This window comes from Capsaspora owczarzaki, assembly GCF_000151315.2.
Source record: "Capsaspora owczarzaki ATCC 30864 unplaced genomic scaffold supercont2.1, whole genome shotgun sequence".
Lineage (NCBI taxonomy): Eukaryota > Filasterea > Ministeriida > Capsasporidae > Capsaspora > Capsaspora owczarzaki.
In genome coordinates, this window is record NW_011887292.1 from 2,309,485 (window position 1) to 2,327,995 (window position 18,511).

The 18,511-nt window shown below is 54.9% G+C and overlaps 7 protein-coding genes across 7 annotated transcripts; 4 read left to right on the plus strand and 3 right to left on the minus strand.

The window, feature by feature from the left end:
* Positions 1-121: 121 nt before the first annotated feature.
* Positions 122-2,996, minus strand: CAOG_08437 (hypothetical protein; the record flags this gene model as incomplete). Its single annotated transcript, XM_011271706.1, has 7 exons — positions 122-231; positions 549-973; positions 1,068-1,306; positions 1,398-1,532; positions 1,630-1,904; positions 1,988-2,284; positions 2,902-2,996. Coding segments are annotated over 7 exons (1,576 nt in total), but the record flags the coding sequence as incomplete, so codon positions are not given.
* Positions 2,997-3,204: 208 nt separating this feature from the next.
* Positions 3,205-5,018, plus strand: CAOG_00717 (UBX domain-containing protein 6; the record flags this gene model as incomplete). The annotated part of the gene is made up of 3 exons (XM_004365531.1): positions 3,205-3,363; positions 3,512-3,685; positions 3,738-5,018. 3 exons carry the CDS (start codon positions 3,205-3,207, stop codon positions 5,016-5,018), a joined length of 1,614 nt encoding a protein of 537 aa, XP_004365588.1.
* A 151-nt stretch (positions 5,019-5,169) lies between these two features.
* On the plus strand, positions 5,170-6,014 carry CAOG_00718 (hypothetical protein). Its single transcript, XM_004365532.2, has 4 exons — positions 5,170-5,284; positions 5,390-5,426; positions 5,559-5,674; positions 5,761-6,014. The coding sequence occupies exons 1-4, from the start codon at positions 5,205-5,207 to the stop codon at positions 5,927-5,929; spliced, it is 402 nt and encodes a 133-aa protein (XP_004365589.2). The 5' UTR covers positions 5,170-5,204; the 3' UTR covers positions 5,930-6,014.
* Positions 5,942-9,542, minus strand: CAOG_00719 (hypothetical protein). Its single transcript, XM_004365533.2, has 5 exons — positions 9,225-9,542; positions 8,460-9,007; positions 7,083-8,311; positions 6,470-6,976; positions 5,942-6,335 (listed from the first exon to the last, which is right to left on the minus strand). The coding sequence occupies exons 1-5, from the start codon at positions 9,490-9,492 to the stop codon at positions 6,038-6,040; spliced, it is 2,850 nt and encodes a 949-aa protein (XP_004365590.1). The 5' UTR covers positions 9,493-9,542; the 3' UTR covers positions 5,942-6,037.
* Positions 9,543-9,884: 342 nt separating this feature from the next.
* CAOG_00720 (hypothetical protein) lies at positions 9,885-14,696 on the plus strand. Its single transcript, XM_004365534.2, has 10 exons — positions 9,885-10,107; positions 10,472-10,527; positions 10,650-12,886; positions 12,986-13,114; positions 13,212-13,338; positions 13,431-13,510; positions 13,606-13,751; positions 13,823-13,928; positions 14,020-14,123; positions 14,214-14,696. Exons 1-10 carry the CDS (start codon positions 9,943-9,945, stop codon positions 14,478-14,480), a joined length of 3,417 nt encoding a protein of 1,138 aa, XP_004365591.2. The 5' UTR covers positions 9,885-9,942; the 3' UTR covers positions 14,481-14,696.
* A 43-nt stretch (positions 14,697-14,739) lies between these two features.
* CAOG_00721 (vesicular integral-membrane protein VIP36) lies at positions 14,740-16,698 on the plus strand. Its single transcript, XM_004365535.2, has 7 exons — positions 14,740-14,868; positions 15,169-15,284; positions 15,373-15,570; positions 15,678-15,839; positions 15,938-16,052; positions 16,152-16,286; positions 16,391-16,698. The coding sequence occupies exons 1-7, from the start codon at positions 14,751-14,753 to the stop codon at positions 16,546-16,548; spliced, it is 1,002 nt and encodes a 333-aa protein (XP_004365592.1). The 5' UTR covers positions 14,740-14,750; the 3' UTR covers positions 16,549-16,698.
* Positions 16,578-18,384, minus strand: CAOG_00722 (hypothetical protein). Its single transcript, XM_004365536.2, has 3 exons — positions 18,215-18,384; positions 16,986-17,944; positions 16,578-16,878 (listed from the first exon to the last, which is right to left on the minus strand). Exons 1-3 carry the CDS (start codon positions 18,351-18,353, stop codon positions 16,744-16,746), a joined length of 1,233 nt encoding a protein of 410 aa, XP_004365593.2. The 5' UTR covers positions 18,354-18,384; the 3' UTR covers positions 16,578-16,743.
* Positions 18,385-18,511: the final 127 nt, after the last annotated feature.

Here is an 18,511-nt window from a genome sequence, read left to right on the forward strand (position 1 = left end):
AGAACAATCACGCCCAAAGTCCACCCAACGTCGATATTGTTAATACGCTCCGTGTTGACAAGATTATTGGTCGCCGTAGACAACCCGTGGCCCATGTGCAGCACGGTCGTCATCCACGCACTCTTGAAGCACTGCGTGGAAATGCGATCGTGGTTGACCTTGGCAGCAGCCGCAGCAACATGAAGGTCGGTGGTGTTGGATCCGCACCACTGCAGGGCAAGATCGTGGAACCTGTGATGAGGAGAAAGAGAGAGAGAGAGAGAGAGAGAGAGAGAGAGAGAGAGAGAGAGAGAGAGAGAGAGAGAGAGAGAGAGAGAGAGAGAGAGAGAGAGAGAGAGAGAGAGAGAGAGAGAGAGAGAGAGAGAGAGAGTGAGAGAGAGAGTGAGTGAGAGAGAGAGAGAGAGAGAGAGAGAGAGAGAGAGAGAGAGAGAGAGAGAGAGAGAGAGAGAGAGAGAGAGAGAGAGAGAGAGAGAGAGAAAAGACGAAAGACGATCAGTCACAGTCCAGTGCAGTTTCACCATTGCATTCGACGTTCATAAGCAACTTACACATCCTGGTCGTACGGACCAGAAACCTTAAAGACGTCGTGAGATGTGTAGTAATACTCGGAAAATCCAAACCAATCGGCGACGCTCGACACGGCAGGCTGGTAGACTCCATTGAACGAGCAGCGATCGTACACACAGGGAACGGTCAAGTTCAAGAGCGGAACGAGGAGCTCCTTGCAGACTTGGAACTGGCCCGTGCCAATCAACGTGACACCATCCTGAAGCGTGGAAACGTCATTGGACGAAGGAAGGCCGAGACCAAGCTCCTCCATCATGACTGGCGACAGCAACGACTTTGAGAGCAGCGAGTCCAACGTCATGCTCACGGTCTCCCCGGCAGTCAAGCATGGATCTTCAATGATACCGTCTCGCGCCAAGTCACGAGCCTCGCCATGTACCAATTTCTCAAGGTAGCGTGTGCGAGCCTATTTGTGAAGAATCAGAGGGATGTCAGTGTTTGATGATGAATCAACTACACCGCAACACCGCATCACTTCAAGAACAAAAAAAATGATATACCTCGTTCGCGCCGTAGCGCAAAAAGGTGGTCGCATACAAACGATACTCGCGCCCTTCGCCCATTTGGACGACTTGCAAGTACTCTTCAGGAACCGACTCTTTGGAATCTACTTCGAAAGTAATTTGAATGGAAGCACCACCCATCTCGACCGAGCCCGCTGTTGTCGGTCCGCTTCCACGCGAGTGAGAGCGGCTAAACCGACCAAGGGCGTAGTTTACAGCCACCCACGAGTAGACGCCTGAACGCGAAAAGTCGGTACAAGTCGGTACAAGTCGGAAAACACAACGACAACAATCGAGCCCGCACACTGCATGCATGCTTGTACGCACCTTCCATGGCTCCAGAAATGATTTGCATGTTGCTCGGTTGGAAATTGAACGAGAAATGCTTGGGGATGGACGCCACGATATCCAGGATGATGGCATCACTCTGATGTGGTTGCAAAAGGCGCATCCCGGCAGTTGCTATTGTTGCGGGGGGAATGGGTGTGGCGAAGGACAGCGATTGAGTGACCAATGGCGAAGCGGAAGAGAACAAAAGAATGGGCAAGCCATCCCTTACCGTAAATAAAGAGAGGAGTCCGTTCGTGCTCCTCCACGGGAATGTACTGTGATGCAAACTTGAGCAGAGGGAAGATGCTCTCAAAAGCTTCGGTGGGGTTGTTGGCAAAGGTCGACAGCCCAGGTTCCTGCTTGCGGACCAGTGGTTTGCCATTCTCATCGTAGAGCTGGGAAAGCGTGACGAGACCCTGCTCGTTGAGTTCTTGAGGCCAAGAGTACAGGTACACGCGCGAGCCACTGCTGCCGGCATCAATGACAATGCCATACCGAAGATTGCTGCACATTGTTTCCGTCAGCATGTGTTTGTGACAGAAAACGACAAGAACGACAAGACAAGACTTTGGGTTGCTGCACCCTACCCTGGTTCGACAACAGTGTCTGCAGTGAGCGGGTCCGATCCCGAGGCAAGCTCTGCAATGAGCCAAACCAGGAAGAGGAGTCCGAGCAAGAGGGTGACGAGTCGAGCGCCTCGCTGCGAGTAAATCCACGCGATTGTGTACTTGACGCGCTCTGGTAGTACGGATGAGACCATCGATGCGACGGCCGATGACTGCGACACTGAGACGGATCGCGACAGTGCGGGGCCGGCGTTCATCCCAATGCCAAACGACTGAGTCGCAGCGGCCCAACTCGGCGTTTGGTTGGACGAGGTGTTCCTAACAAAAGAAAAAAAAAACCAAAAAAGAGGAAGCGAAAGTTGGAGTCATTAGCGATTGAATTTCTGAGCGACAGGTCTGAGGTTGACGAGGGATTCGCTGAAAACTGAGAAACAGAGAGCTGAAAACTGAGAAACAGAGAGAGCCGAGCTGTTCGTCACCCCCACCACCCCACCACCCCCACCACCAAAACAAGACATCGACGGCAAGCAGAGTACAAGTGACCATGTTCATACGACCTGGAGGTTCTGGTGGTTTGTAATGAATGCCAGCAAGAGAGAGAGGGAGAGAGAGAGAGAGAGACGCCACGTTCGCACCGAACCCCCCTTCCACGAGGACGTCGATGCGAGTCTCAGTGGCCCCCAATCCCCACCGCGGGTCCTTACTCAATGTAAACCCCGCCCCCCATTAAGTCCCCCTTCCTATCATGGCGGGGAGTGGATGCAGGCCAATGCTGTTGCTGGGGTGAACACGACAACAGCTTCGATCTGTCGCTCTCTCTCTCTCTCTCTCTCTCTCTCTCCCCGCGCTTGCTCGGGCATCAGACGAACACACGTGCTGAGGGCGACCACAAGAACAAGGGGCAGAGCACGGGCGACGGCAAATGAAAAACTCACCAGGAGCTGCTGCCATTACTGCTGCTGCTGCTGCCACTGCTCCCAAGCAGATTGCTGGTAGCGCTCGTCCTGCCGCCTTTGCCCCAGCTGCTCATTCAAATCTGAAACAAATGAAACAAAGACTAGCACAAGTTAAAGTACAAGTAGTTCCGTTGGTGCACATTTTTTTTCGTGATCTTAATGCTTTGATGTCCCACAAACGAGAATCGTCGAGAGCAAAGTCGGATCAAATCTTGGCTGATTCAAAGTTATCTACAGTTGCAGCAATTCAGTGCAGGACAGTCTCACTTTGCAATTGATGAAATGAAAAAGTTCATTGCCAATATCAAGTTCATTGGCTCTGGCAAGGGGCATTCGATGCTGGACAATGGCAAGAAGCCGGATGCCAAGCCAGCCGCAGCCGCTGCTCCTGTTCGCCAGCCGCCAAAGGAGCAATCTGCTGCAGCAAAGGCGAGTGTGATGGTGTGATAGAGGCCCGGGGTCTGGGTTTGGAGGACGGGACTGGGTTGATGATGACGCTGCGGCAAAGCAACCCGCGCAAAGCCATCTTGACTGACTTCATGAACTTGCTGATCGCTTTTGCTGTTTTGCTGTTTGGCCTTGTTGGCAGGCTGCCATGGAGCGCGTTGCTGCAGCTCAAGCGAGAAACCAGCCTGCAAAGCCGACGCCCAAGATGAGCATGATGCAGTCTGCGATGGCCAGCGAGCCACAGCCAGCCGCCAAAGCGTCATCAACGTCGAGCAGCTCTAGCAGCAGCAGCAGCAGTAGTAGTAGTGTGCCGTTGGTGCAGGAGGAGCGGTCGGAATCGGCGTAGTAGTAGTGTGCCGTTGGTGCAGGAGGAGCGGTCGGAATCGGCGTCCGCAGAGCCGTTCTTGTCCATTGGCGGTGGATCCGAGCAGCTCAAGTACAATTGCTCCCTCTGCTCTGCCGTCCACACTGCGGATGCGATTCAGTCGCATACCCTGGAGTGCCTCGAGCAATTTACAGAGGGCGAGGAGGCACCTGTGCTTCGCGCCGTCTTCCGGTTGTTCCGGCTCAACGGGTACCAGCCCTTCCCACACATTCAAGCACACCGCGCTGCTGCTGGGGCGTCGTCCACACCATCTGCAGGTGCTGGTGCTGCTGCGTCCGTGGACGCGTCCGCCGCCGCCGCTGCAACATCTGCAGCCCGACTCCAAACATGCTCGCAAACCTTGCTGCAATGCTTGGACAACATCCTCCACAACCCCAGCGAGCCAAAGTTCCGTCGGATGCGCAAGGGCAACAAGGCGTTAAGCGAAAAGGTGCTGTCTCTCTCTGGCGCCAGTGAGTTTCTGGTCGCGTGCGGGTTTCAGGAGGTCGTGGAGGTTGCCGTCGTGCCAACGGATGGCGCGCCCAGCACAGCCGCCCCCGAGCCGTTGTTTGTGTTTGCAGCAACGGCTTCCCTGGAGCTGCTGCAGTGCGCCCGGGACTGCCTCGCCGACGGGCCGCCCAAGCCTCCACGCCCGACGGTTGAGCGCAACGTCAAGCTCTTCCCTGTTGGAGCATCGGCCACCTTTGTTTCCAACAAGTTTGACTTGCCAGCAGCCTTCTACGAGCTTTCTGCCACAGAACTCAAGGAGCAGCAGCAAACGCGCACGCGAGAGCTCGAGCTGCAATCCATGTTGCGCACCAAAGCGATGCGCGCGGCCGACCTGCAGGCAAATCGCCGTCAGTACCGGTTTGTGTGCGTGCGATGCCGGTTTATGGATGGCCTGGTTGTGCAAATGATGTTTGAGACGTGGGAGTCTCTTGCCGATGTGTACAACGCCCTCCGTCGCCTTTTCAAACCCGAGTGCGCCGAGCTCGCAGGAGTGATGCAACTCGCGCTGCCTGCCACAACGCTTGCTGCACTACGTGCGCGTTCGCCGCGTCCGCAAGCGGCAGGTGCATCGAGTAACTCGGCACCTCCTGCTCCTGGGGACGGCCTTTTGGAATCTGGCGAGTTGGCAGACAGCTCGGATGTGATCCTGTCCAACACTGCACTAGTGCCAGCTGCGCTCGTGAACGCCGTGTTCCCAAGTGGTGCTCTTGGTGACACGACCAATTCCTTGTTGCTGTTTTCTGACGCCGTGTTGCAAATGATTGATGTGAATTAGCGTTTGTAATACAGTACAGTTACTTTTTGGACTGTGTCGACGCCGCATCTCTCCTTCCTTTGTACAGTAGCATTTGACAGATAGAGTTTGCATCAATGTACTTGTGCTTTGTACTTTCTGTATGTTATGGGTTTTGACCACTCTTCATTCAATTCTTGCTCTTTGTGTGACTGAGCATACCCCAGAATGGCCTATTCCGTGATGCGTGCAGCCGAGCTTGCGGCCTTGCTTCGCGCTCCCAAGCTCGCAGGCGAACCTACACCCAAGTGAGCCTTCGACTCAGTGTTCGGCCGCGGGAGTTGCGTGGGGGTTGCCCCACGGATGCGAGAGACTGACCTTGGTTTCGCTTCTGTTTCGCCTCCGTTGAACAGGTTTGTTGTCATCGATGTTCGCGACCACGACTTTCAGGTGCGGATTTTCAACTTGTTGAATTTGAATGCAAGCAACCGACTCTTCTGTGTGATGGCGGTCATCGGGGGAGTGCAGCTCACTATTATTATTGTTCAACCCGACATCGTTGGTCCGTGTTGGTATTGGTAGGGTGGCAACATTGCAGGCTGTGTCAATGTGCCGTCCGCGACCATCAGCAAGGCCATCGACGAGCTGGTGGAGCAGTATGGTCAGCACGACATGGTCATCTTTCACTGCATGTACAGGTAACATTTTAGTATTTCAATTGTGTTTGTTTCGTTTTGTTTCGTTCTTGGTCTGAGATGCTCAACTTGCTCGAGTATATTCGCAGTCAACAACGGGGACCCTCCTGCGCAAAGTATTTCGCAAGGAACCTGGATGCTCGGAAGCACCTGGCACAAGTGTACTGCCTCGAGGGAGGCTTTCGTAGCTGGGCGCAGCAGTTTGGCCGGGATTCGAGTTTGACAGCCAACTTTGATCCTGATGCTGCTTTTGATTGATTGATGGATGGATGGATGCACAAGGCAAGCTTGCAAATGATAATCTGAAATCCAAAAAAACAAAAACAACGACGCGACACACCACACAAAACGAGAACGAACAATTTTTTAGAGCCGTGATGCAGGCGTGGTCGCTTGTTCGCGTGCCAAGGCCGCCAGAGCCTGGTCGGCAGCCGTCACACCAGTCTCCATAGCGTGCTGAATGCAGGCAGTGGCATCAAGAGCAGCGCCTTCGCCGGCAAAGAAAACGCGGTCACCAATCGGTCGCGCAATCGCCTGCCGGCCGCTGCGATCGCCACCGACAGTGCTGCAGCTGTAAGCGCCGCGCACGAAAGGGTGGTCTAGCCAATGGTACACTTCTGCACCGGTCGCGTAGGTCGTGGCAGGATTGGGCAGAGTGGGTGTGCTATAGCACGGTAACAAACCCCAAATAAATCCAAAAACATTACACACAAAGCAAAAAAGGAGGAGGTGAGCAAAACAGAAACCAGCGTCGCGTTGACAACAACCACACCGCAAAAAAAACAAAAAAAACCTGACCGAAGAACCGCATCCAACTGGCGCAAAAACTCGACCACAATCTCGTCGGGAGACATGAGGTACAGACGAGTAGCAATCGATCCGGACGCAAAGCCAGTGATGACAACCTGCTCGTCGTTGGCGGCAGGCGCAGCGGAAGGAACATTCATCCACACTTGCTGGATGAACATGCCTGGTGCAAAGAGGACGCCAATGTCTTGCGTCCAGAATCGGCGCGAGAAGCGAATCATCACTTTGGTCGCAGAGTTCATGGAAACCTGCTGCAGAGCCAGCTGCTTCGCTGGCGGCAGTGCAGGCACAAATTCGACATCCTCGTCGTGGAGAACGGTGAGCGGAACGGTGACAATGACGTGCGAGGCAACGAGTTCATCGCCGTGTTGATCAATGATCCGGAAACGATCGGGAGCCTCGTGCACAACCACCTTCGCCTGGCAGTTGAGACGCACTGTTGCGCCTTGTGCATGGCCGACAAGAGAATCCACAAGTTGCTGATTGGTCGCGGTGAGCCTGACAAGGTCCAAGGAACAAGGGGGGGGGGACAAGATCATTGAGTACATTTGTCTGTCACTCGCTTTGCTTTTTTACTGATCAAACACCAAGCGAATATACTTACCGGTAGTTTGCGCGGCCATGCGGCCAATGAGCATCCTCGCGCGCCGTCTCCACCGCGCCATGCGTGTTCCAGAGCGCACCCGCCGTTTGCGTGCTGATCGCATCGAGAATTTGCGCTGTTTGAACGGTTGCGTTGAACTTGAGAGCAATCGCCCGCAGAGAGAGCTTGGACCATTCGCCCACCTCCTCCGCCCAGCGGGTGCGCTCCTCCGCCGAAAGCTTCTTGTAGGCCAGAGAGTCCGGAAGATCGAGGATGGCGGCCTTTTCGCCAAGCGCGGCAACGTGGTCCAAGATGCGGCCCGCTGCGACATAGTGGGGATTGCTCTCGTCGTCGAACGGACGGAGCTCACCATCCAGCGCAACCTTGATGCCAGCAAAGGCCGGTTGGTCGGGCTCGTAGTGCCACAGCTGGTCGAATTGCCACTTTTCAGCCTTCATCAAGTTGAAGAAGCGACAGCTTTGGTCGCCGTGGCAAAACTCGCCGCCGACCGAGACTGGACGGTCTACCAGGGTGTTAGTCGAGCGCAGTCGACCACCCAGACGATCGCCCGCTTCAAGAATGGTGACTCGCGGAGGGGTAGAGCCGACGAAGGGCACACGGGTGACTGGCTCGGTGCCGGTTTCGCCAACGCGACGCCCAAGCAGCGCAGCAGCAGCGCACAGGCCAGCAGCACCTCCACCAAGAATGACTACGTGCGGAGGCTGAGGCTGCTTGCTGCGGAGCTGCGACGGAGCGGCAGATGCAAGTCTGCTCGCATTGCCCGTGGCTTCGCTCAGGGAGGGCGTCAGTTCACACTGGTACGTCTCCTGCAAGAGCTGGAACCACTCAAATGGAAGGCCGAATGAGGCGGCCAAATCAAACGCGACCTGTTCGCGGTGCGTCGCTCCACAGACGGCGGCAAGGAATTGGCGCAGAATCGAGGTATTCAGACGTGTGGCAGTCTCGACCAAGGCACCCTCATTGCTTCGCACAGGGAAGGGCAGGGAGGCGCCACCCTGAGGGGCACGAGGCATGGCCGGGCCGGACGGCGAGAGCGACAAAAACTGGGCACGGCCACTCTGGAAGCGTGGAAAGCTCGCGGGCAGCCCCCAAGCGGGGTGCTTGACAAAGGCAAAGCCCAGGGCAGCAAGACAGCTCTCGTTCACGCGTGACGATGCGTCGGCAGCGATGGCAGCGAGGATGGCCTTGGGTCGGCTGTGACCGCTGGCAATAGCGTAAAGGCGAATTGTCTGTCATGTAGCAAATGAATTTCACGACGCGAAACATGGGGGGTACCGCGCACACGTGAGTGATTGATCGCTTGCCCTACACGACATCCACAACGAAAGGCATGCATGCGCGGTGGAGGATTGCTTGTTCTTCTTTTTCTTTTTTTACCTTTGTGGCAGCGGCAACCAGCTGAATGGCAATGCAGCGATCCTGCTCATGTTCTGGAACAGACAGGAAGGAAATCCATGCCATGTTGCAGATCGGGTAGTACTCAAACACAATGGACGCACGCAGCAGGAGGCGATGCACGTCGTCAAAGTTGACGTCGGGGGCGGGCAGCGCACCAGAGCAGGCCGGAAGAGCAGCAGCCTGCGGACTGTTCGGCTGGAGACCCGCGCATGGGAATCCGTTTGAACATCCAGACAGTGGCGACAGAATCGGTGCAGGAGCGGCGGCAGGTTTTTCCTGCGACGATCCGAGCGGGACGCAGAATCGCCCCGTGGCAGTCAAGGCGCCGTGCAACACCTGCAGACCAGAAGCGGTGGAGGAGGACTCGTAGGAGCTTTGCACAGTAATCCTCCGTGCATCCGTCGGGAGCGCTGTTGCGGGTTGCTGCTGCTGGGTTTGGGCATGATTCGCAACAGCGGCACCGCATCGGTAGAGCGGGTCGAGCAGCAGCGATCGGAGGGCAGATTGCTCCTCTTGCAGCCGATTGACTAAGAAGCGCGAGGAGAAGATGTTCACAACAGCAACAACAAGAACAAGAACAACGTGAGCGCGAGGTTTTGCACCGCTGCGTTTGAGTGCGAAAAACAGAAGCGACGTCATGGCCGTCTCAAAACACAGCGCACGCGGATCTGGACGCAACAACAGGCAGAACAATAGAGCAACAACAAAAAGCAAGAGCAAACTAAATGGGGGAAATGCCCGCACCGAAGGCAGTGGTCTGCGTTGCAAAGGCGTGGACGAGCGGCGAGGGCGGCGGAGGAGTAGTGGCGCGAGAAGTCGCTGCCGCTCGTTCAGTTGGAGCAGCGGCAGTGGCACTGCGTGGGGCAGGAGCGGCGCCGCTGCGCACACGGAGGAGATCGTGCGGATGTGGAATGAATGCTGCGAGCTGAGGGAGCTCGGTGGCGACGCGGGTGAGCAAGCCACGCGCAGCGTCCGTGCTCAGCACTGCACAATCAACAATCGCACACTGCATTGGATAGTGGATGGAGAACAAGAAGTGACCTCGACAAGACTCGCCAGTTTAGTGCTGGAAATTGAATGGAAAAATGGAAATTCTCAGCATTTTAGAGAGAGGCTTTGAACCAAAAGGCGAACGGGTTGTGTGAAGAAGGTGGCATTGGAAGGGTTTGGCGTTGTTCGAGATCAATCGCCTCTTCTCCAGCTGTTCACCGCAATCTAGCAAAAAACTCTACGGGATCTAAAACAGCAATCCGAGACAAGTAGCCCTTGTCGGAGTCTCTGCTATTGTACTGTTCTGCACTGTCAATCCGATTCACTGGATCGAAGATCTAACGGCTCATGCTGACGAAATCCCGAGGTGTGTAGCTGTTTGTTACTATTTTGTTTTCTTGTTCACTCCCCCTCTATTTCTCTGTCTTTACCACTTCTTTTCCTCAGCCGAGCAGCAGAGCGAGCTTGAGAGATGGGCGACCAGGACGATCAGGCACCACCACCGTCGTTGTCGGTTGCCGCTGCCGCCGCCGCCGCTGCTGCTGCTGGCCCACGTCGGTTCTTTGCCGAGACTGGCCAGATTGGCGAGAAGCCCCCGCCGGGCTCCAAGAAGGAGGAGCGCGCACCGACTGGCGAGGCGAGTTGAACTATTGGCTTTTTTTTTTTTTTTTTTTTTTTTTTGATTTCGCTGGCTTTTTTACCATTGTCTCTCTCTCTTCTCGGTTGCCTTCCTACCCCCACAACCCCCACCGCGCGTCTGGGCAAAAGCACTCTGCATTTGCGACAATCGCACGTCGTTGCGCAGTGCTCATGGCGTGGTCTTGCCCCTCTGCTTCTTTTGACCTTAATCCAAACAAACAACAAAGCAACCGTCTTTTTTATTTGAAAATTCATTCGTTTCAGTTTGTTTGACTTTGCATTGACTACCAATTCAAAGCCAGTTGTCTGTTTCCCCACTCCTGCCAACTCACCTCTGCAAAATGCACCTTGGATGTCAACAGGAAGGCCCGCCCAAGGCAACGGAAGACGGCGCGATCGACTCGTTCTCGGTTCTCAAGTGAGTGCGCTGCTTTACTCGACTCGACTGTTGCAACAATGCTTGTTGGCTGCTTTGGTCCACTTTTTTGCGTGCGTCTCACATTTTGGTACCACCCAACATTTTTTTTTTTGTTTTTTCAGACTCGCGGTCTTGGCCAAGAAGGGCGAACTCGCTGCGCGCGATCTCGAGCAAGAGCCTCCGTTCCTGTTTGAATATGCAGACACGGATTCGTTCGAGCACGAGCTGTGCGAATTCTTCTCGTATGCCGAAAACAAGGAAATTGCAGCAGGCAAGGAGGTGTTTGAGCGAGACTTTGGCACCAGCTGGCTGTCGGCGTCGGAAAAGAAGCGCGAGTCGTTCATTTTTGGCTGCCTCGACCGCTGCGAGGTTGCCTCGCTCCCTGCACGTCTGACTGCACTCCGGCAGCTTGCGTACATTGCGCAAGGTGTGTTTGGAGAGTGCGCTCACGATCCTGCTCGCCAAATGAAGGCGATTCGCGACAACACTCTCCTGTTGTACAAGTGTGACGCGCTTCCCTTGCTCCTACTCTTGCTGAGAAAGGCGCTTGTGGCTGCTCCTGAGCCCTCCAATGGCACTGAAGCCAATGCCGTCCCGCAAGCAGCCCCAACAAGCGCTCATCACGCCGGCGACGCATCTGCCACCACCCAACCTCGCCAGGGTACACACTCACACAACGCGCCTCCACCTCCCCATGCCTTCCTCGTGACCAATGTCACAACCGGAGCGGTTGCCGGACCAACCCCCGCGACCTTTCAGCAACAGCAACAACAGCAACAACAACAACAACAGGCCGGCGGGCTTCCCGCGTCGCGCGCAACACTGGAACACAACCGCGAGCTGCGCTTGATTGCCGGTCTTCTGTATTTTATTGTTGAGGTGATCCGGCGGGTGGGCACTGACAAGCAGCGCGTGCATCTCGTCACCGAGCTGCTCACGCCGTTCAGCATGCCGTCAGACTCGCAAGCACATGCCGGCGACAACGCGTCTCGTCCGCAACCCGTGGGCGGACAGTCGCCGCATCTGGGCGTTGGTGGTGAACACGATTTCGGCAACCACGATTACACGCAACTTCCTCCTGGAGTGGGTGTTCCTGGCTCTGCATCAGCCTCGTCGCCTGCCGCCGCGTCCGGCTCGCCAAAGCCTGCAGCCCATTCGTATACGATGGTCACATTGCTCTTCAATTGCATTTCGCAGTTTGGGGAGGACGAGCACACGGAGCACTTGCCCATCCGCAAAGTGTTGCTGCTTCTCTGGAAGCTCGTCCTCGTTTGCTATGGCGACAGCACCGCTGTTGCCGAGCGAACTCGGCAAGGTCGCCTCAAAGCCGGCCTCCCGCTCGAAAAGCCCGATCGACGGGTCAAGGCTCGCAAGCTCGATCTGGAGGCGTTCGTCATCAACAGCAACGAAAAGTACTATGGCTACCACGGCCACTCGAACACTCCGAGTGGTGCCGTTTCTCGCTTCTCAAACGAGGCCGACGAGGAGCTCGATTATTCTCTCGTCGACGCCATGTCTGCTGCCAGCCGCGGCGACGGCGACGACGTTTCCCTTGCCAGCGTCTCAAGTACAGACAGCGTCGCCAGCACGGCCAGTGTGAGCACCATTCCAGCTGCGACCCCCTTCGGCAGCGCGGGGTACGACGCCAACTTTTGGCGCTCGCACACCCCGGACATTCCGCCACCCATCAACGAGGGCCTGTATGTGCTTCGCCAGCACTTGTACGAGTCGCTGGCGGAACACCAAATTGCCATGGAGGCCAAGCCGTACGCCGTGTTTCTCCACAAGATTGAGAAGGAGCGCGCGCGACAGCAGCATCTACACGACCTGGAGCTGGACGTCGACAGCGCTCTGGCATTCAGCCGCAGCAATAGCAGCGGCGACGCGAACGGCGAAGGCGTCGTGAGTGACATGGACGTCGGGGATGAAAATGTGCAGGACGTCGTGAGCGAGGAAGACCAACGCATTGCGCGCGAGCTTCTGGGCCACCCAGCGGCTTCCCAGTTCTTGTCCGCAGCCCTCAACACGAGCGACCGTCCATCTCCTTCCCCCGCAGCCGAGTTTTCATCATCATCGTCGGGATCGCCGCTGCCAGCGGCAGCCGCCACCCCACCCAAGTTGCCCGACCGCGTTCCAACCACGCACGTCGTGCCACCTGCTCCCAACGCTGCTTTCGCCCCCAAGCCCACTCAGCGCCAGACACCCCTGCAACATCTCGGCAGCGTCGACGACCTGTACAGCGCGTTGCTGCCCAACATGGGTCGCTACGTGGTTGTCCTGCTCAAGATTTTGCTTGCCTCCGCCCCTGCCGCGAAGGGATACAAGGGTGCTATTAATCTGATGGGTGAAATTTTGCACGGTAAGGAGCGCTGAGCTGAGCCTGTGTGTGTGTTTGTGTGTGGCTTGTTTCGTTGATTTTTTTTTTGGGGGGTGTGTGTTCTTGGTTTGACGAGCGTAGATAACCAGAGCGAAAAGTCCATGATCGAATCCATGTACACAACATTGGATCTGGATCGCCACAAGGAAGTCATTGTGAAGGCAGTGACTGGACTGTTGTTGCTATTGCTCAAGCAATTCCGTGCCAATCGTACGTTCTGGTTTTTTTTTTCCGTTTCTGCTCGAAATGTTAATTCGTCCGTCTGTCTCAATGGTTTTCTCTCGTTGTGCTTGATTCTGTGTTCTAGACGTCTACCAATTCGAGCACCTGAGCCAACTTCTGGTCGATGCCAAGTGCATTCTGCTCGTGCTGAAGATCTTAAACCAGAACATTACCGAGTTCATTATTGCCAAGACTGATATTCCTTGCGCCGAGTGAGTTTGCCAACAGCCTTGTATTCGACCGTAGTCTGCCACCCTGAGTACTTGTCGCTCTGTACTCAATGCTATGAGGTTGTACACTTCAGATTCACCACTTTCACAAACCGTACCGTCTCCTCTTCAGTGGATGAAACTACGGCGCTGAACAAGTCGCTCGAGGAGTATCGTAAGTGGTCGACTCACGCGAATTGCAGTAGTACTGCTCGTACTGTTCCACTCCCTCATTCTGACACTCGATTCATTTGCTGAAAATGCCCACAGAGACGCATTTGCTGTCGATGGCTGCGACCAATCCTTATTATTCGTGGCGCAACTTTTTCTCGACCGTGAATCTTCTTCGCATCCTGCAAAAGCTGACCAAGCTCAAACCCGCGCGGCTGACGGTTCTTGTTCATTACAAGGCTCCTGTATGTCGTTTGCGTTTATGTATTTGCAGCTGAACAGTTCCTCACCTTAGTTGCGACTTGTTTCATTTCAGAATATTCTCAAGCGGCTGCTCAAAATTAACAGCGACCTGCTGCAACTGTACGTCCTCAAGCTGTTCAAGGCCCAATCCCGCTTGCTGGGACGCAAGTGGCGCCAAAGTGAGTGAATTTGAGAACGCAACGTTCTTGTTTAAAGTGCGGAATGAATTCTAACAACTTTTTTTTATTTGTGTGTTTGTTTTCCGTTCAGGCAATATGAAAATCATTTCTGCCATCTATCATAAAGTTCGGCACTTCCTGAACGACGACTGGGCCTACGCTGGTGACGACACTTTTGAAAGCGGTGTTCAGCCTGTAAGCGCAACGCTTTGAGCGGTGGATTGTGCCCATCTGGCTGTTCAACAAGCCTTCATCGCTTACTTTGTAAATCGCTGCAATGTACAGGTGGACGAAAACACTCTGCGCGAGAATGTTGATCTCTACAATCGGCGACACTTCCGGTTCCGTCTGCCCGATCGCGGCGCCATTCGCGACGTGGACATGTTCCCAGAGAACGACGAGGAGAGCAGCGACTTGTACGTGCTCGAAGACCTCGCCCTGATGGATGACTCGACGGACATTGTGACGGCCCTCTCGCAAGTTGTGGAATTGGACCCTGCGTTCACCGAAAACTATGAAGAGTGGCTTGAGCGTGAAGTGTACAGCTGCTGAGCGTTTCAGTCCGTCTCCTTCACACACACACACACACACGCACACACACACACACACACCGCCTTCCATCGTCTTGAGCTTTGCTTTTTTTCTTCGTGCTTTTGCTCCACATTACCAGATCAAGTTGCTTTGTTTTTGTTTTGTTTTTCGTTTTGATTCGTAAAAGTGTAACTTTTGCCCTGTATGCATGAATGGCGAATCGTATATTTTCCCCTCTTCTATTACATTATTCTTTTTGTCATGTTCATTCTATTTTATTCCATACTTGAAATGCCGCTTCGCATGTCGTCGTCGTGGCTCGCAACGCTAGCGGTCGCCGCCCTTGCGCTGACCGTCGCACACGCCCAGGAGCCCGCTCGCCAGTTCACCCTGTCCCGCCCCTACCTCGGTACGGCCTCTCCCTTTGGTTTGTTGCTCTTTGCTAGAGCGTCCCACTCCCACAGTCCACCGGGATGGGCGACGGGTTGGATGAGAGATCTCGCGTTCTCGTGATTTTCCGCGCCATTTTCTCCTGCTTTTACCGCCTCTTTGCTCCAGTCGACTCGACTTGTGTGTGTGTGTGTGTAAAGTCGTTCTCATGGGCACGTACGCCCCCCCCCCTCCTCCTCTCTCTCGCTCTTCTTTCGCTGCGATCGTGGCTGATTCGTGTGATCTTACTCTCTCTCTCTCCTTCAACCTTCAACATCAGGCGCTGGCATGGAAATCCCGTACTGGGAGTTTGGCGGACACTCGGTCGTCTCGGACGAGTACATTCGACTCACGCCGGATCGTCAGAGCAAGCAAGGTTACCTGTGGTCGCGCTTGGTAACGTTTGGATCATTCACAGTTTCACAGTTTCACAACTGCACTCTGGTAACTGACGCCCCCCCCCCCGCTTCGCTTGCTGATGTAGCCCGTCCTGTTCGACCATTGGGACTTGATTGTCGAGTTCAAGGTGCATGGCTCTGGCCGCAAGCTGTTCGGCGATGGTATGGCGTTCTGGTACGCCAAGCAGCCCATGACTCCTGGTCCCGTCTTTGGCAGCGTCGACTTTTTCTCTGGCCTGGGTCTGTTCTTTGACACGTACAGCAACCACAACGGCCACCACCATGTAATTCAGTCTTTGATGCAAAACAAGCACACAAATTCCACGGTCCACGGGCGAGTAACTGGTTGTTTTCTCACTCGAAAAAATCGTTGATGTGTTTGGCCGCGCAGCACGCTCACCCGTACATTTCGGCCATGATTGGCGATGGCACTCTTCACTACGACCATGACGCCGATGGCACCCTGACCGAGCTTGCCGGTTGCGAGGCTCAGTTCCGCAACAAGCCGTACCCGACGCGGTTCCGTGTCACCTACCTGAACAATGTTCTTCAGGTTTGTGTCGCTTCATTTCGGCATTGTGGACACTGCCCATCTTGGTGGTGGGTCTATGTTGCTCACGCTCACTGTTTTTCGCGTCCCTCCATTTTCAGGTCTTCCACGATATCGACAACGAGCGCAGCTGGAAGGAGTGCTTCACCAAGTCTGGTGTTCATTTGCCTTCTGGCTATCACCTCGGCTTCTCCGCCGCAACTGGCGATGTCGCTGGTAACGTGATTTGCTCTCTGGCGTCGCAGCCGGCGTTTCTATGCTTTTGCTTCTGTTCGTTTTGTTCGGCCAAGCTCATCATTGTCACCCCACCAATAGATGCACACGACGTTATCACCGCTCAACTCACTCAGCTGCACGGTCAACCCAAGCAGCCGCAGCGTCCTTTGCAGGAGACTCGTGAATTGCGGCAAACCGAGGTGCCATTCGTCGCTGAGGCACCACTCAAGCGCGGTAAGGATATTTGCGGCCTGCAGAGACCATTACACATGCGCACGAGTGACTTATTCTGTCTTTTTTTTCTTCCTCTTTCCTCCGACATCTTCGATTCTTGACAGAGCGAGTGAATGACGATCATGGCGATACCATTGGCAGCACTCTTGGAAGCATCGCTCTCATCTTTTTGGGCTCGTTGGCCGTCATCGCTTTGATTGTGGGCGGCATTGTGTTTTACCGCTCCAAGCAGGAGCAACATAAGGCCAAGAGACTATACTAAGTCCCTATTCCCGTTCTTCGTCGTCGCTTGTTTGCAGTACTACAAGCGACCAAATTTTTGAAGTGTTGTTGTTGTTGTTGATGTTTTCGAATTGGCAAGGGCAATTTGTTCAACGCGCATACATTTTATTTACAATCACATCAGGATGCACTTGTTAAGTTGCGGTTTTTGGTCTTCTATTAGAAGCTGTCATTATTAACCAAGACGTGCATGCTTGGTTGGACGGCTGCTCTCGTCGTCATCGCTTGGCTTGCGACGCGCGGCGAGAGACGCAGCGAAACCTTCATCGGAATCTCTTTCTCGCAAGCGACTGAAAGCGCGATGAATTACCTGAGGCAAACAAACAAACAAACACGGGGGGGGGGGCGCAGAACGGCATGAGCGAAGGAAGCGAAAACAAGCACCTCACAACGAAATCAAGGCCTTCTACCACTTACATCCGGTGTTACCACCTCGCCAGACTCGGCGTACGGCCGCAATTCCTCAGTCAGGACCCGAGTCATGCGGTCCAGAATCACAGGACTCGCCTGGATCTGGGTACGAACGGCAGGTGGAAGTGTCTGGATGAGATTTTGGACCATTTGGCCCAGCGTATTGTCGTCCTCATCGTCGTCGTTCCCGTCATTGTCATCGTCATCAGTGCCCTCGGCGTCGAGGTCTTGCTCGGTCACATCTTCGTGCTCGCCGTCAGCAGTGAAATTGTCCAGTTCGGTCAGAACGAACGAAATCTTCTCAGCTGCGTACTTGTCCACGCAAGACGCGCAGCGACACAATCGCAGTCGCCACTCTGGCCGCATGAACAAGCAAAGCTTCAGTCCGACGCTGGTGGCGGGTGACGCGGGAAGGCCGCAGTCTGCCGTCTCCGGTTTGTCCGAGTTGGCGACTGCGGTGTCAGACGCACCTAGCAGGTACAATGATCGATAGCGAGTCAGGATTGTGTGGTTGTCTGCGCAGCCCGAGCACACAAACGCGGCAAACTGCGAGAGATCCGGCATGCCGCCGTGCTCGGCGGTGCGCTCGTCGATGCAGGCCTTGTGGTACCAATCTTGGCAAAGCGTGCACTGCACCATCATCATGTGCGTCGACTCTTCTTCTGCTCGGTCGCACCAGCAGTATCGGCCAAAGTAGTTGTGCTCGACATTGTAGGCATTCTCAACATTGTCGCCATCCTTGACCGGGAAAAACTTGCACGTCCCCACGCCGCCGCCGGCCGCCTGGCGCTCATTCCCACAGTCGCAGCGAATGTCGCGCTTGCCATACAGGCTGAAGACCTGGTGCCCCTCGTGGCACACTGCGGCGCACGATTCGCAGATGGCGGCTGGCAGCACAGTTGGCTCGCTGCCTTCGGGCCCGGTCGTGCACGTCTTGCAGGCATAGATGGGTTGTGAGATGTAACCTGGTTCAAAGACGTTCCACGGCCAAGTAGAGGTGAGTGGTTGTCGGGACAAGGACGACGCAAGCATTTCGTCGTTGAAACAAATGAAAAATTTTGGCGGGAGATTTTGCTTTTGGCGCGTAAAATTATTTTTGCTGTGTTTCCCCGTCCTCCCTTCCCTCGCTTCCAGCAGCACAGAGCCACGTAGCAAAGCCTCAACTACGGGCTGTCCCTCATATCGTCACGTATCTCTTTTGGGACGCGACGAAACAACCGCGAGCCCGTTGGTACCTTGCTTGTACGTGCAGACGCAGCTCGCCGAGTGGCGCAAGTCCTTTTTGATGCTGCGCTCTAGCTTGTCTGCATAAGCCTTGTCGACAACCACGATTTCGCCGTCAGCAGCGTTCGCAGAGGCAGGTTGATCGGCCATTCTTGGTGCGTTTGTGTAATTTTGTCAGAAACGACGACTGCCTTCAAGCCTCTTTTGGTTTCATTTTTTTCGTCGTTTCACACTATTCGAGTGGAAGTACTCACTCACGATAGCATTTGATAGGTTGTACAGCATCGAAGGGCTCGAGCGAGTCAAAT